This window comes from Myotis myotis, unplaced genomic scaffold (assembly GCF_014108235.1).
Source record: "Myotis myotis isolate mMyoMyo1 unplaced genomic scaffold, mMyoMyo1.p scaffold_m19_p_3, whole genome shotgun sequence".
NCBI classification, from domain to species: domain Eukaryota; kingdom Metazoa; phylum Chordata; class Mammalia; order Chiroptera; family Vespertilionidae; genus Myotis; species Myotis myotis.
The window spans coordinates 192,889,099-192,902,582 of record NW_023416335.1 but is presented as its reverse complement, the minus strand read 5'-3'; the positions used below and the strand labels follow the sequence as shown (position 1 = coordinate 192,902,582).

The following is a 13,484-nucleotide window of genomic DNA, read 5'->3' as shown; positions in this document are numbered from 1 at the left end:
AGAAGACCACTCCCTCCAGGAGCAGAGCTTTAATTCTCCAGTTTTAGTGTATTTACAGAAGTCCAAGCTCCAGCGGGAGGCTCCAGGGTGTGTGCCTGTCCCTGCCGGGGAGAGTCCAGCTTACTCTGTGTCCAGGCAGGGACCGCAGGGGTGCCAGGTTTCGATTAGCATGACATAGTTGATACGGATTGCTTATGGGTTGTGGAAAAGGCCCAGGGACCAACCAGGGCTGCTAAAGGGCCTTGATGGGTCCTCCAGGCAAAACAGGAATGAGGCATGGCGCCTGCCGTCCCCACAACCACCCGCTTGGGCTCGGGGCACACTCAGGCTCTCACAACCGCACACAACGCATCTATCCATCTCCATTCTCTCCCTCTCTCTCACACACACACATGCACGCACATGCACACGCACAGCTGACCCTCCGGCAGTGCTCAGCTGAGAGAGCTCTGAACACTGAGGGAGTAGCACCAAGTAAGTGGCTGCCAGCTCATGCCTGCCCCTCCAAGACCCTTACTCTGCAGAAAGAAAAAAAAAAGGTCCAGAGGACATCTTGCGAAGTCCTTCAGAGGTCCCCCGGCAGGAAGTCTTCGGGTCCTCGGGGCAGGCCCCTCCCGAGGGCATGGCCTCATCGGGGAAGGTGCGGCTGCAGGGAGAGGGAGGGGGGGGCGCACAGAGCCGCCTTGATTTCCTCCAGGCAGCCCTCCAGTTCCATGTCGCGGAGCACAAGCCTCAGCAGCTCCAGCGTGGCCTCGCGCCGCCGGGGCGTGCGCTGCCGCCAGGCCGCCAGCATGCTGTACTGCGCCTCCCGCAGGCAGCGGCCGTTCTGCAGCTCCAGCCGCTCGATCTCGTTCTCGCTCAGCCCCAGGCGCCGCATGAACTCCTTCCAGCGCAACACGGGCACGCAGTCCACCACGGCGTACAGCATGGCTGGGTCCGCTGCAAGGAAGCGGGGGTGAACATGGGGCTGCGGCTCCCAGGCCCGCCCGGGCCAGCCGGCTCCCGGCTCATGCATCTGCTCTCTTGGAGCCCCACCCGCCTGCACCCCCACCGGGCTTCCTAGCTGGGCGCTCACCCTCTGGGCGCTGCGTGTAGGTGCTGCCCTCCCACTTCTGAAGAAGCGTGGCCGTGGGGGTGGAGGCTGGAGCCGCCGTGAGGAGAGGGCCGGCCTGCTGGTGGGATGGGGCCATCTCTCTGGGCGGTGGTGCAGCTCTGAAGTCGTGCCAGTCACCAGGGGTAAAGGTGGAACTTGGCATGGAGCTGGGGATGGGGCTGAAGCCTGTGGTGGGGCTGAAGCCTGGGGCGGAGGCCAGGAGCTCCGGCACCCCCTGAAAGAGACGAGGTACAGCATTCGTGGGGGAGAGTGAAAACAGCCCGGTCCTCTTCATTTTGGATGGGGTTGGGGCTAGAGGGAGTTAGGGGATCCTCAGGGTCAGGGGCGACAATACCTAATTTGGTTCTTACAAGATTACAAGGGGCAGTCAGAGAAGCAGGGGAGGGATCCCTGGTTTCATCTTACCTCCTTTACAGGTGTCGATTTCCCACAAACTGAGAAGAAGAAAAAAAAAGAGAGAGACAATATGTCACAAATTTCACTTCCCCTCTCAGCCCTGGCGCCCATACTGGGGCTGGCCCTGGGGACTTGTGGTGACATGCTTCAGGGCCTATGGAGTCCCAGGGATGAGAGAGCTACTGATGCAGTGTGACCTCTTACCACCATCCAGGGCCACCTCCCACCAAGGGAGCCCCACAGCGAACGAGGGGGATGCTCACTCCCCTCCTCACTGGCGCGCTGGTGCCTCTTACCACACAGGTGGGTCTTACCACCCGGCCTCCTCTCACGTCCCCACTGGCACCCTTTCCCCTCCCAGAGGCCCCACTCACCAATGGACTGGAGCTTGGGCTTCCACCGTTGGAAGTGGCATGTTAAGCCCATGAAGAGGAGGCATAAAAGGCAGAAACCAAAGAAGATCACCAGGGACAACAGCACTGGGGACAAAGCAGATTGTGATCAGGGCGGGCTACAGGAGGAAGCAGGGCTGAAGGGTGGGTGCCGGGGCAAGGTTACGACAGGGCAGGTGAGCATGGGCACCCGGTTATTTCTCCTCACCTGAGTCCGGAGAGCCCCCAATAACTTCACCTGTGGATGGGCACAACTTTGTGCACTCCGTGTTTTTCTCACAACTAAAGGAAGAAATTGCAGAGGTGAGTAGGGGCCCTACCATAGGAATACAGGTTAAAAAATAAAGAAAAAAACACATTGTTGATTCTCTGCTTTACAAGTATTTTAACTACCTCTTGAAAAAGAATGAAAATTAAAACTAGCTTTGGAATTGATGCAAAGGAATGAAACAAATGAACCACAAAATCATCTAATTTAGCCCTAGCTGGCCTGGCTCAGGGGATAGAGCGTCAGCCTGCAGACTGAAGGGTCCCGGGTTCAATTACGGTCAAGGGCACATGTCTGGGTTTTGGGTTCAGTTCCCAGTAGGGGGCGTGCAGGAAGTAGCCAATCAATGATTCTTTCTCATCATTGATGTTTCTATCTCTCCCTCTCTGAAATCAATAAAAAATATTTTTTAAATAATTTAAAACTGTAATTGATCTTGAAGAGGCTGTGTAGGAAAACAGTTAAAAGCAGCCAGGGTTGGGGTTTAATTCCAGCCCAGTCATTGGCTAGCAGTGTGACTCCAAGCAAGTCATGTAACCTATATGTCTCGGTTTCCTCATCAGGAAAACAGGGATCCTACCCACCTATCAGGATTGAGGACTGAGTGAGAAAATCCTGCCTGACATATAATAAGTGCTCAACAAATGGTAGCTGTCATTGGATTGTTACTTTATCATTGTTCTGCTGAAGAGAATCCTGTGGCAAAGAGAGGTTAAAGAGCTTTTTCTCAAGATGGCACTGCTATAGACAATACCTGACTTTGAGGGAGGGGTCCAACATGCATGTGAAAAATTTAAAAATACACATTGCTGGCCGGCACCAGAGAGCACTCTAGAACAAACACATCTTCCCACGTTGGGAGCGGTTACTGGGCAGCGTGGAGTGATGCGAACTCCATGGGAGGCCTAGAAGGACCTTGAAAATGTGAGTTCTCACCAGGAATCTGAAAGCAGAAAGATTCAGATTCACAAGTTCATGATGAGAACCATATGGGATGGGTGTAAAGCTCTTTCAAGCAGAGACAAAGCTTAGCGGGAAAAAGAAGAGTTTCTTGTCAGACATTTTGTAGCTATATATCGTGGTTCTTACAACTTCGCCAAGTGGATGTCATTATACCCTTACTTTTTTTTTTAACATATTTTATTGATTTTTAGAGAGAGGAGGGGAGAGGGAGAGAGAGAAACAAACATCAATGATGAGAGAGAATCATTGATCAGCTGCCTTCTGCATGCCCTCTACTGGGGATGGAGCCTGCAAGCCGGGTTTGTGCCTTGACAGGGAATGGAATCGTGACCTCCTGGTTCATGGGCCAATGCTCAGTCACTGAGCCACACTTGCCAGACATTACCCATACTTTAAAGGTTAAAAAAAACTAAGACTCAGAGATGTTACATCACTTGCCCAAAGGTGCACAGCCAATAAATGGCTAGGTTGAGATTTAAACCCAGGTCAGTTCAACTTTAGAGCTCTCAGAGTTTTTTCTTTGCAAGCAAGTATGCAAGAACAGCCAGGAGTGAGGAGGCCTGGTCAAAGGGACTGGGGAGGAAATACCATATCGCATGAAACCTACGATACCATCAACACTAGGAGGCACCATTATTTGCATAAAACACTCACACAGAGCTACCAGTTAAACCGTGCTACAGCATCCATTGTTGTCAGATGCAGTCTGATTTCAGAGATGTGAATTAATTATAGGCACTGTCACCCAAGAATTTCAATGTCAAAAAAAGAAGAATCTGAATGCCTGAGTTAGGAGAACTACAAGTCCCTGGTGTCTGAGCCTCTATCCCCAAAGACTTCTTAAGACTTGACCGATAAGTTAGGGGAAAGGAGAAGGTCTACCTGCTGTCTTGACATGAAGTGTCTCCCACTCAAACAACCAGTGGGAGCCAGAGCACCCTGGGGTGTCCCCCTTGTCCTGCTGGAGGCTCTCACCTCAGCCACCCTGTGCCCCCTGACTCAGTGCCCAGCAGCTGGGAGATACTCACTTATCACAGGGGACGCACTTGTTGTCTTTTAGGAAGAACCCTGTGTGGCAGGTGCACACGGTGTTCTGCTTCGCACTGCCTGTGAAGAGAGGGGCAGCACAGTTAGAGGAGGGCTGGCCTGCAGCCTGAGGAGCAGGGCGGGAGCCGGGAGGGCCCGGGATAGATGGCCCGAGCGGAGGTGTCCCCACAGACTGCAGGAATGGGAAGGATAGAAAGTGCTGCCTCTTGGGGAAGGGGTGCAGAAAGGGGCAGACCCTCCCCCTAAGACAGGGCCCACCCCTGCAATGAGGATGGGGCTGGGGTCAGGAGGGCCATGCTCACAGGAGATTTGCACCGTGCCATTGAGGCAGGGGCTGCAGTTCCGGCACCGGAAAAGAGTGTCACTCAAAGACTCCTGGTACTGGTTCTTCTTGCAGCCACACACGGTGTTCTGGTCCACTGTGCAAGGAGAAATCTCCACCTGGTCCATTTCTAGCGAGAGGAAGAGATGGGGTAGGAGCCTCTTCTCTCTCTGTGGCACGCACTCACGCCCACCCACGCACTCTATCACACAGGCCCACGCACTTCTGCCCGCACCCAGCAGCACAGACTTGCACACCCTCCCAGGTGGATAGGCACGCACACCCTTCTCAATGCCCACCTGGCCCATCCTACTTGGAGCCCTTGCCCTCTCCTGAGACTCACCTTTCCGGCATATGGAGCAGCTGATGCATTGACTGAGGTAGTTCTCCGAAGCAGTATAGGTGCCGTTTTCACACTTCTTGCATTCTGTGTCCCGCCCTGGGGCTGGACAGTCATTGTACCGGTAGGTCCCTGTGATTGGGAGGGTCTGGATTAGGCTGCAGCCGAGAGCTCAAGGATGGAACTCCATGCTAGGGAAAGCAGCCTGGGCCACCTCTCCAGAGAGGAAAAGAGGGAGAAAATCTCAGCCAGAGAGAAGCAGCTAAGTTAGGAGACTTGGGGACAAAAGGAAAGAAAGTAGCAGGACCCATAACGAGGAGATTCACGGTTATGACTTCCTCCTACCTTTATGGCACTTCGTACAGCAGATGGAGCTATTAAGAGAGTGGACGTATTTTCCGTGGGGACACTGGCTCTCTCTCTTCTCCCGGTTCCTGGAGTGAGGGACCAGACCAATAACCCCTGAGGGGTATATTTCCACCAACAGAGCCAGGAGCACCTGGGGAAGAATAAGTAGAGGAGATCCCATCAGGATCTAAGCTTGAACAGCTGACACCGTGCAATCGCGTGCTTAACTGTCCTCTAGTTGTTCTGTGTAGTCATGACCTATGTCCCTTCAACTCAAGTCTGGGGGACCCCAGGCCCAGCTGTATCTTTATCCTTATTTCCCCATAGCAGCTAACAGTGTTGGACACAGGGCAGATGTTCAAGGAAGGTGTTTTGTTCTTTTTAATTGGGAACTGATAGGTTACCTCAGTTCTGCCCCTTCCTTCCCAATAAGCAGTCCCAAGGAATGAGCTTGTTTCTCCATCTGAGTGCTGTGTTACCACAAAGTGAACGTTCGCAGAGGTGGCCAGGGGATCTGTGCACTTTTCCTCTTTTATGTTATACCAGCAACAAGGTTCTCAGTCACATCACAGTGGAATGGAGGTAAGTGATGTCCCTGTGGGCACCACTCCTGGGCAGCACGCAGAAGCAAGAGTTTCTTGATAAATTTGTATCAAAAACTCACTCAGAATCCCACCCTCAGACTCTATGCCACACCCCTTCCACCACCTAATCTGCACAGATACTCCAGGTCGGCCAGGGCCAGTGGGAGGGGAGTCAAAGAATGGGGGGGGGGGGGGGGGTTACAAAATTCCCACGAAGACAGGAGTAGACAAAGGCATGTCGGTTACATGCAGCTGGCACTGGCCAGAGGCTGGGGATCCAGCTTAAGTCTCAGTCAAGTCAGGAGCAAAGGGGGGGCCAGGGAGTCCCAAAGCTCTTTGCACACCGAAGCATTCTGGAAGCCTCGGGGCAAGCCCATGGCAGCTGACTCACTGGCCCATTTCTGGCTTAGGTGCCTGAACAGCAAAGCCAGGGGTCAGTGCTGAGCTCCATCCAACCCAAACTTTGCTCTTTGTCAGCCTCTTGCTGGCTTTTCCTAGTTCTCGGTTTTTGTTTCTCTGCTGTAAGAGCTGTTTATGTCAAGAAAAGAGGATGTCCTCAAAGTACATTAAATAATGGGGAGCCACAGACTCATCAGGTCACGGAAACCTCGGCCCGGACAGGAGGGCCTAGCAGCCCGCAGCCCCAGTGGCCCCGCATATCAACAGGCAGTTAGGCAGCTCACACACCTCAGTCACCCCCTGGCAGACGCTGCAGCAGCCCAAACGCCCGGGCCTCGGGCGTCCACAGGGGAAGCCTCGCTCAGAAACAGCAGCAAACCCGAGCAGCTCCCCAAGAGGCATGTCCCCCTCCTCAGAGGGCAGCGGCCCTTCCTGGCCCACTCCGGGCGGGTGGGCAGGCGGGCAGGCAGGCAGGCGCTGCACCATTTCCCCTGAGCAGGCCTGGGGCTTCCAGGGCAACAGGAAGAGTGTGAGAAGTTAATGAGAAGAACTTCCTGATCCCAAAAGGAGAGCTTTCCCCGAAGGAGAGCTCAGCACCTAAGGTCGTGGGCACTTGGCATTCCATCCAGGAGGCTGGGAGCCAAGCCAACCAGCAAAGGCAGAGCCAGGAAGAAGGAGGGGGGGGGTGCGGGGGGGCGTGGGAGGGGGGCTTCCAATTCCAGGACAGCCTTGGGGGGAGCTTTTCAGGGACCTCAGCCTGTGAGGAATAAACTTCCCAGGACTGCGGGAGGGAGGGAAGCTTTCTCGGCCACGTGTCCCCTCTCCAGCAGCACTTTGGGGGTTAAGTCAAATCCGGGAAAGGGAAATCTTTTCCCAGAAGCACCGCCCAGTGACTCAGGCCAAAGGGAGGGAGAGGACCTGGGGGAGGGGAGAGGGAACCAGCAGTTCCCCAGCTCCTCAGGGGTCATGAGTCAGCAGAAAGATGAAGGGGCCAGCCAGCAGTTGGTAGCACCGGATCCCTTCCTCCTGTGCGCCCCCTTTCCTCCCTCCCCTCCCTCTCAAAAGAGCCAGGCAACCGACCCCTGTCCCACTAAGCCCCTGTATTTCGGGAAGTGGCTCCCTCTCCCATTCCATCCCGAAGGGAAGTCTCCCTCAACCCCTGGCTTCCTCCCATCAAGTCACTACCCACCCCTCCCTGAGAGCCACTCAATCCCTTCCCCAATTCCTTCCCACCCCCCAGCACCCTTCCTTTAGACTAGGCCCAGTCCTGGCTCCTCCTCCCAGTTCAACCAGTCCCTACAGATGAGCCCCATCCCTGGGTTCTCTCCCAGGCCCCAGTTCCAGAAGGAAGCCAGCTAAGGCTGCCCCCGTCCCATCGGGTTTGCTACATTCCCACAGCCTGGCTGCCAGGTTCTGACCAGTTAGGTTGAGTTTGGGGACTTCTCTGGGCTCCCAGATGATCCTTGGGAAATAAGGCTAGTTCTGCCTCCTCAGCCCCTCCCCAAACACACAGGCAGCACAGGAAAACCTCGGAGCCCTGAATACCCTCGTCCAGGAGAGAACAAACAAGAAGGGATGCCAGTCAGTACCATCGCCCAGGTCTCTTGTGGGCCCAGCAGCGGCACTGTTTGTTAGCACTGGCTGGCTCCAGTGAGCACCATCCTCAGCAGCTGCATCTTGCAGCAAAACAGCAGAAGCAGGTGAGCTCAGAGCACCCAGACCCCAGCTTGTGTAACTGTAACTTGGAGCAGGGGAAGGGCAGGAAGCCGGGGGTGCCTGTGGAGAGACAGCTGAGGGGGTGGCCCAGCACCCCTTCAACTCCCCCACAACTTCCGTCTGGGGAGGCTTTGAAGTTCGACTTCCTGTGCTGGGGCTGCAGCAGGGGGTGGAAAGCGACCCTGTGGTCTACTCTGACCCAGCCATCTCGCCAGACTGCTCAGCTGTTCCCTTCCCCCGTAAGAATTTTTTAAAGACTTTTATTGGTTTTTAGAGAGAGAAGAAACGAGAGAAACATCAGAGGGGAAACATGGATCAGCTGCCTCCTGCACATCCCCTACCAGGGATTGAGCCCGCAACCCAGGCATGTGCCCTGACCAGGAACTGAACCAGCAACCTTTCGGTGCACGGGACGATGCCCAACCAGCTGAGCCACAGGGGCTAGGGCCCCTGTAAGAATTTGTCCATTACATTGTGTTTGTTCACTTAATGTCAGAACCTTTGAGGAGCTCATGCAGCTTCTCTAAAGCCCCGTTGCAATCCCACCTCCCTGCCCTGAAGCCCTCCATTAATGAGGCTTCCCCTACCCAAGCTCATTAGATGCTCAGCCCCCTGTGAACTTTAATAACACGAATTAACTTTATGTATTCTTGGCACTTATCATAATAGAATTATCTTGGGTAAGTAGATATGATCTTCCCACTAGACCATAAACTCTCTAAGAGACCAGAGAGAGTATCTTGGTCAGAGATAGTGGCCTATCTTCTTGGGTATCTTCTCAGCACCCAGAACTTGGGGAGCAAAAAAACAAAAAAAAAAAGGTTGACCTAATGGCTGATCTGCCCTCCACTCCAGGTGAAGCCAATGATTTCCAAAGAGGGAGTCAGTGTCCCGCCTCCCCTTAGGAATATGTTTATCTCCAGGGGAGAGTTCTTAAAGTACCCGCCTCCATCCCACACATGCACACCCTCACTGGAGATTGTGATAAGTGTCCCCCCCCACTCTCCCTTTGAGAGTCACTGGTGAGTAAAAGCAGCACCTACGAATGATACAAAGGCCGATAAGAGTTTGAGAACCTCTGCTCTGGCTTGTTAAGACACGTACTTCACTTGGCTATTCCCCGGACCCTTCGCAGGCCCCGAATTAAATCCATCAATCTCCTGCCCTAGAAAAATGTCGCACCACCAACTTCTCAGCACCAATGCTGAGACCTCTGCCACCTTTCTTTCCTCAGGGCCCTCCCCACCTCTGCTGCCATCCAGTCTGTCATTCTTCTTGCCAGTCCCTCCTCTGTGATCTCAAGGCCCTCTCCATGTTCATGGTTGCCTCACACCTGGATTCCTGCAACTGCCATCCAGCAGACTGCCAGCCCCTTTCCTGCTCCAACCCATCCCACAGACTTCCTTATCTGCACTCATGCTTCAACTTGCACCCACATGTGTGGGAATCTTCCTCTCCAGAGCCTGACCTCGACATCATTTCCACAGGTCACTGCTATCCTGAGAATAGCAGAGGTGTCTCACTACAATTCTGAACACATTCCTGGTCAGTGGGCCCTCAGAGAACCCTTTCTGAATGAATGAATGAATGAATGAATGAATGAATGAATGAATGAATTCCTGCACCTGGCACCACGGTTCAAGATTCTCTTTTCATCCCCTCCCACACTCCCTCCGATTTTCTCATTTCTTTCTCTTTTTTTCCATCTTCACCCAAGGATATTTTTCCATTGATTTTTAGAGAGAGTGGAAGAGAGAGGAAAAGACAGAGAGAAATATCAATGTGAGAGAAACACATTGATTGGTTGATACCCGCATGAGCCCTGACCAGGGACCCAGCAAGGGGAGGAGCCTGAAACCGAGGTACGTACGTGTACTTGACCGGAATTGTGCCCTTGACCAGAATCAAATCCGGGACCCTTCGCTCTGCAGGCCAATGCTCTATCACTGAGCCAAACCCACTAGGGCTCATTTCTTTCTTTTTTTAAATTTTTAATTTTTTTTATTTTATTATTGATTTTAGAGAGGAAGGAAGGGAAAAAGAGAGGGAGAGAAACATCATTGAGAAAAACATTGATTGGGGGATTGAGCCTGCAACCCAGGCATGTGCCCTGGCTGGGAATCGAACCGGTGACCTCTCGGTGCATGGGACAACACTCAACCAACTGAGCCATATCAGCCAAGGTTCTTCTCATTTATTGTTCCTCAACATGGTCTTCCACTCCAGCCAAGGCGTTCAGCTTCCTGCCACCACCACCCAACACAAAAACCCCTCTCTCCTTTCCTCTAATTTTCCTCAACCAGTCTCCCTTCTTTCTAGCCACCCTGCCGGTCAGTGACTTCGAATCTCAGCTCTAAATCCACTTTTCCTTTCTTTTTTTTCTCCTCACCCCAGAATATATGTTCATTGATTTTTAGAGAGAGAGGAAGAATGAGAGAGAAACATGGATCCGTTGCCTCCCATATGCACCCCACACCCTGACTGTACCCCATGTCCTGACCGGGATGGAATTGCAACCTTAGGTATGTGCCCTGACTGAGAATAAAACCTGAACCTTTTGGTCTATGGGATGACACTCCAACCAACTCAGCCATCCAGCCAGGGAAAATCCACTTTTCTACAAGGTTTTCCCTACCTCACCCCATCTAACCAATCTTTTGTTCCTTTATTCAGTCAACAAATAGTTAAGGAGCAATCAATCTATGCCCCAGGGCCCTGGCCAGTGTGGCTCAGATGGTTGAGCATCGACCTGTCCCAGGCACCAAAAGGTCCCCCGTTTAATTCCTGGTCAGGGCACATACCCATGGTGTGGGCTCCATCCCTGGTCAGAGGAAGTCTGAGGAGATTTCTGGAAGAGAAAGTTAACACCCTGAGGAAGGAGCCATAGGTGGGCAGGGACTCAGAAGAAACGGCATCACAGGTGGGAAATGCAACTGATCAGTGTTTCTCTCTCTCTCCCTCTCCTTTCCTCTCTCTCTAAAAAAAAAAAATCAATAAAAACATATATTTTTTCAAAATCTACGCACCAGGGAGGCAGAGATGAAACAACACCGCTCATGCTCTCATGAGTTCTCCACAGTTGCAGACAGCCACTTGTAGGCTCTGCGGTCTGGGCACAGGAGCACAGACACTAGAGTTGAGGTCTGCTACCCAAGAAAAGGCAGCTGGACAACACTCCATTGGTGTCCCAGGGCACCACGTCACGATGCTTTCGTGAAGATTTCCCTCCACACTGTTCCAAAATCATATTTTTGCTGAAAGCTGTCTTGGCTCCTAGACTGTAAGCTTTTTGAGAGTAGCAACGTCCTGTTTGCTTGTCACGCTCTCTCCTGTATTCTTCCCCACTCCCTCCCCAACACACACACACACACACACACACACACACACACACACACACACACTGTGTGCTCTGAATTGCCCACTGAATGGTGAGCTGCTGGAAAGTTCATGGACAGCCTCATCCAGACCTTGCATACCTCCCATTTCCCCTCCAACTCCAGGCTGAGCTGGTGTCAGACTCTCACCTGGGCTGGATCAGATCAGCCCCAGCCCCCAGACACTTTTCTTTATGTGTGTCCCCTGTTTTCCAAATGCAGTAGCTATCAAGTAATGACTACTGTACTTTACTATGGACTCCTAACACTAACGATGTGAAAGCCAGCATTTACGGAGCACTTTCTATTTGCTATATCCTATCCCTCTTCTAGAATGGAGACTCTATGAGGGCAGTGATTTTGTGTATTCTGTAGTCCCAACACCTGAAACAATGTCTCTAGCACAGAGCAGACACTTAATAAATTGAATATTTAATCTATATCGATCTATTTAATCTTCCAAACAACATCATGAGGTAGTGACTATTACGTTCATGTTAGAGATAAGGAAACGATGGCATGGAGGGGTTATATAACCTGCTCAAGTTTAGGCAACTAGCATGTGAGGGAGCCAGAACTGAATCTGCTGCCAAAAAGAGAAGAGAAGATAGCAGAGCTGCTGGATGGGGTGACCTGGGAGGCCAGCCGTGAGAGAAGGGAAGAGATGGGGCTGGGAGACAGGAGGTGGGAGAACCTGAAGATTAGGGTAGAGAGAGGTTGTATGGGACACTAAGGTCTAGAAATATGGAGAAGAGAGGGAGAGGAAGGCAACTCAAGAGAAAGGGTTTCCAAAAGGAGACTCTGAGAAGTCTGAGGAGATTTCTGGAAGAGAAAGTTAACACCCTGAGGGAGGAGAGGAAGGAGCCATGGGTGGGCAGGGACTCAGAAGAAACTGGGCATCACAGGTGAGAAATGCACCTAGCCAGGTGTGTGTGTGGGGGGGGGGGGGGGACGGGACTTGGGGCATCTGCACAGGGTGACTCCAGACACGGAGAGTGATAAGGGATACCTGACATAAGACCAAGGCAAGAGAAAGGGACATTTTCCAGTGACGAAAACAACTTTCTTCCAACTTCCTCAAACTGACTCTAGAAGAAATCAAGGGATTGTTGTCTAGGGCTGTGGGGAGGGGCCGGCAGGCAGGCAGAGGGGCAGTGTCCAGGTGGAGCTGGTGCTAGCTACCTAGAGAGGGGCAGTCCAGCGGAGGCCACCAGCCTGGAAACTGAGGCGGAGGCAGAGTTTGAAGAATGCCCCCATTGGTACCAGATTTACCACTGAAAGTGTGGCATCTCAAAACAAACAAACAAACAAGAACGTCCCCAGTGGGAGGCCTCAGCCTGGGGGGAGCACTGGACATGCTCTACACAGGCGGCCCATGCCAGTTCCCACTCCATTCCCACATAGCTCCCACCATATGCCACCCCAAACTTACCACACCCACCTACCCCCTCTCCCAGACTCTGTTTCCCCACTTCACTATCACCCCACTCCTGCCTCTAGCAGGGTTTGCTCTCCTGCTGGCAGCCGCACATCCACACCCCAACTCACTCCTGGGCCGGCCAGAGTTCTGAATCATCTGGAATCTGAGAGACTGACTCCTTCCCCCACTCCTTTCCTTTCCCTACCAAATCTGCCCTACCCTCGGCCATCACCTGTCCCCACTTTTTCAGACACCCCTTAACCCCAGCGAACTTCCTTGGCTATCAGGGGCCAGAGCCCCCCTTCATTCCCCACCTTTCAAACTTCTCCCCTGCCCCTGATTCAGAGAAACCTGCGCTTCTGGCTGAGGTCAGGCCATGGGCCCTCTCCCCGCGGCGGCGAGGGCTCCTTCCAGCCCGCCGGCGGCACCCTGCTCCCACCAGCCTACTCCGCCCTGGTCCCTGGTCTCACCAGTGGCAGCAGTGGGCCAGGCACGGTGGGGAGGCCCATGTCCGGCCAGCTGTGGCCTCTTACTCCCCCATCAGGGCCCAGGCAGCGGAGGCAGCAGTGGTGGCGGCAGGCGAAGTGGCATTCACCGAGTCCCGGAGTCCCGGGATGAGCCCGTCAGGAGATCCCAAGAGGAGCCCTGGCCTTAGGTGGGGGAGTGTAGGGTTGAGCTTGGGATGAAGATCAGGATCCAGTCCCAGGGGCCTCAAACCCCGAAGGCCAGAACCCGAGCCTGAGCCCGGACTACGAGAAAGAGGTGGGAGGGAAAGGGAAAGAGGCCGATGGGTGTTGCAAC

The 13,484-nt window shown here is 53.3% G+C and overlaps 1 protein-coding gene across 1 annotated transcript; it reads right to left on the bottom strand.

Moving 5' to 3' along the window:
- Window positions 1-14: 14 nt before the first annotated feature.
- Window positions 15-13,484, bottom strand: TNFRSF1A (TNF receptor superfamily member 1A). The gene is made up of 10 exons (XM_036297511.1): window positions 13,154-13,484; window positions 5,188-5,341; window positions 4,846-4,974; window positions 4,483-4,632; window positions 4,162-4,240; window positions 2,111-2,184; window positions 1,885-1,989; window positions 1,520-1,548; window positions 1,076-1,328; window positions 15-939 (listed from the first exon to the last, which is right to left on the bottom strand). The coding sequence occupies exons 1-10, from the start codon at window positions 13,190-13,192 to the stop codon at window positions 629-631; spliced, it is 1,323 nt and encodes a 440-aa protein (XP_036153404.1). The 5' UTR covers window positions 13,193-13,484; the 3' UTR covers window positions 15-628.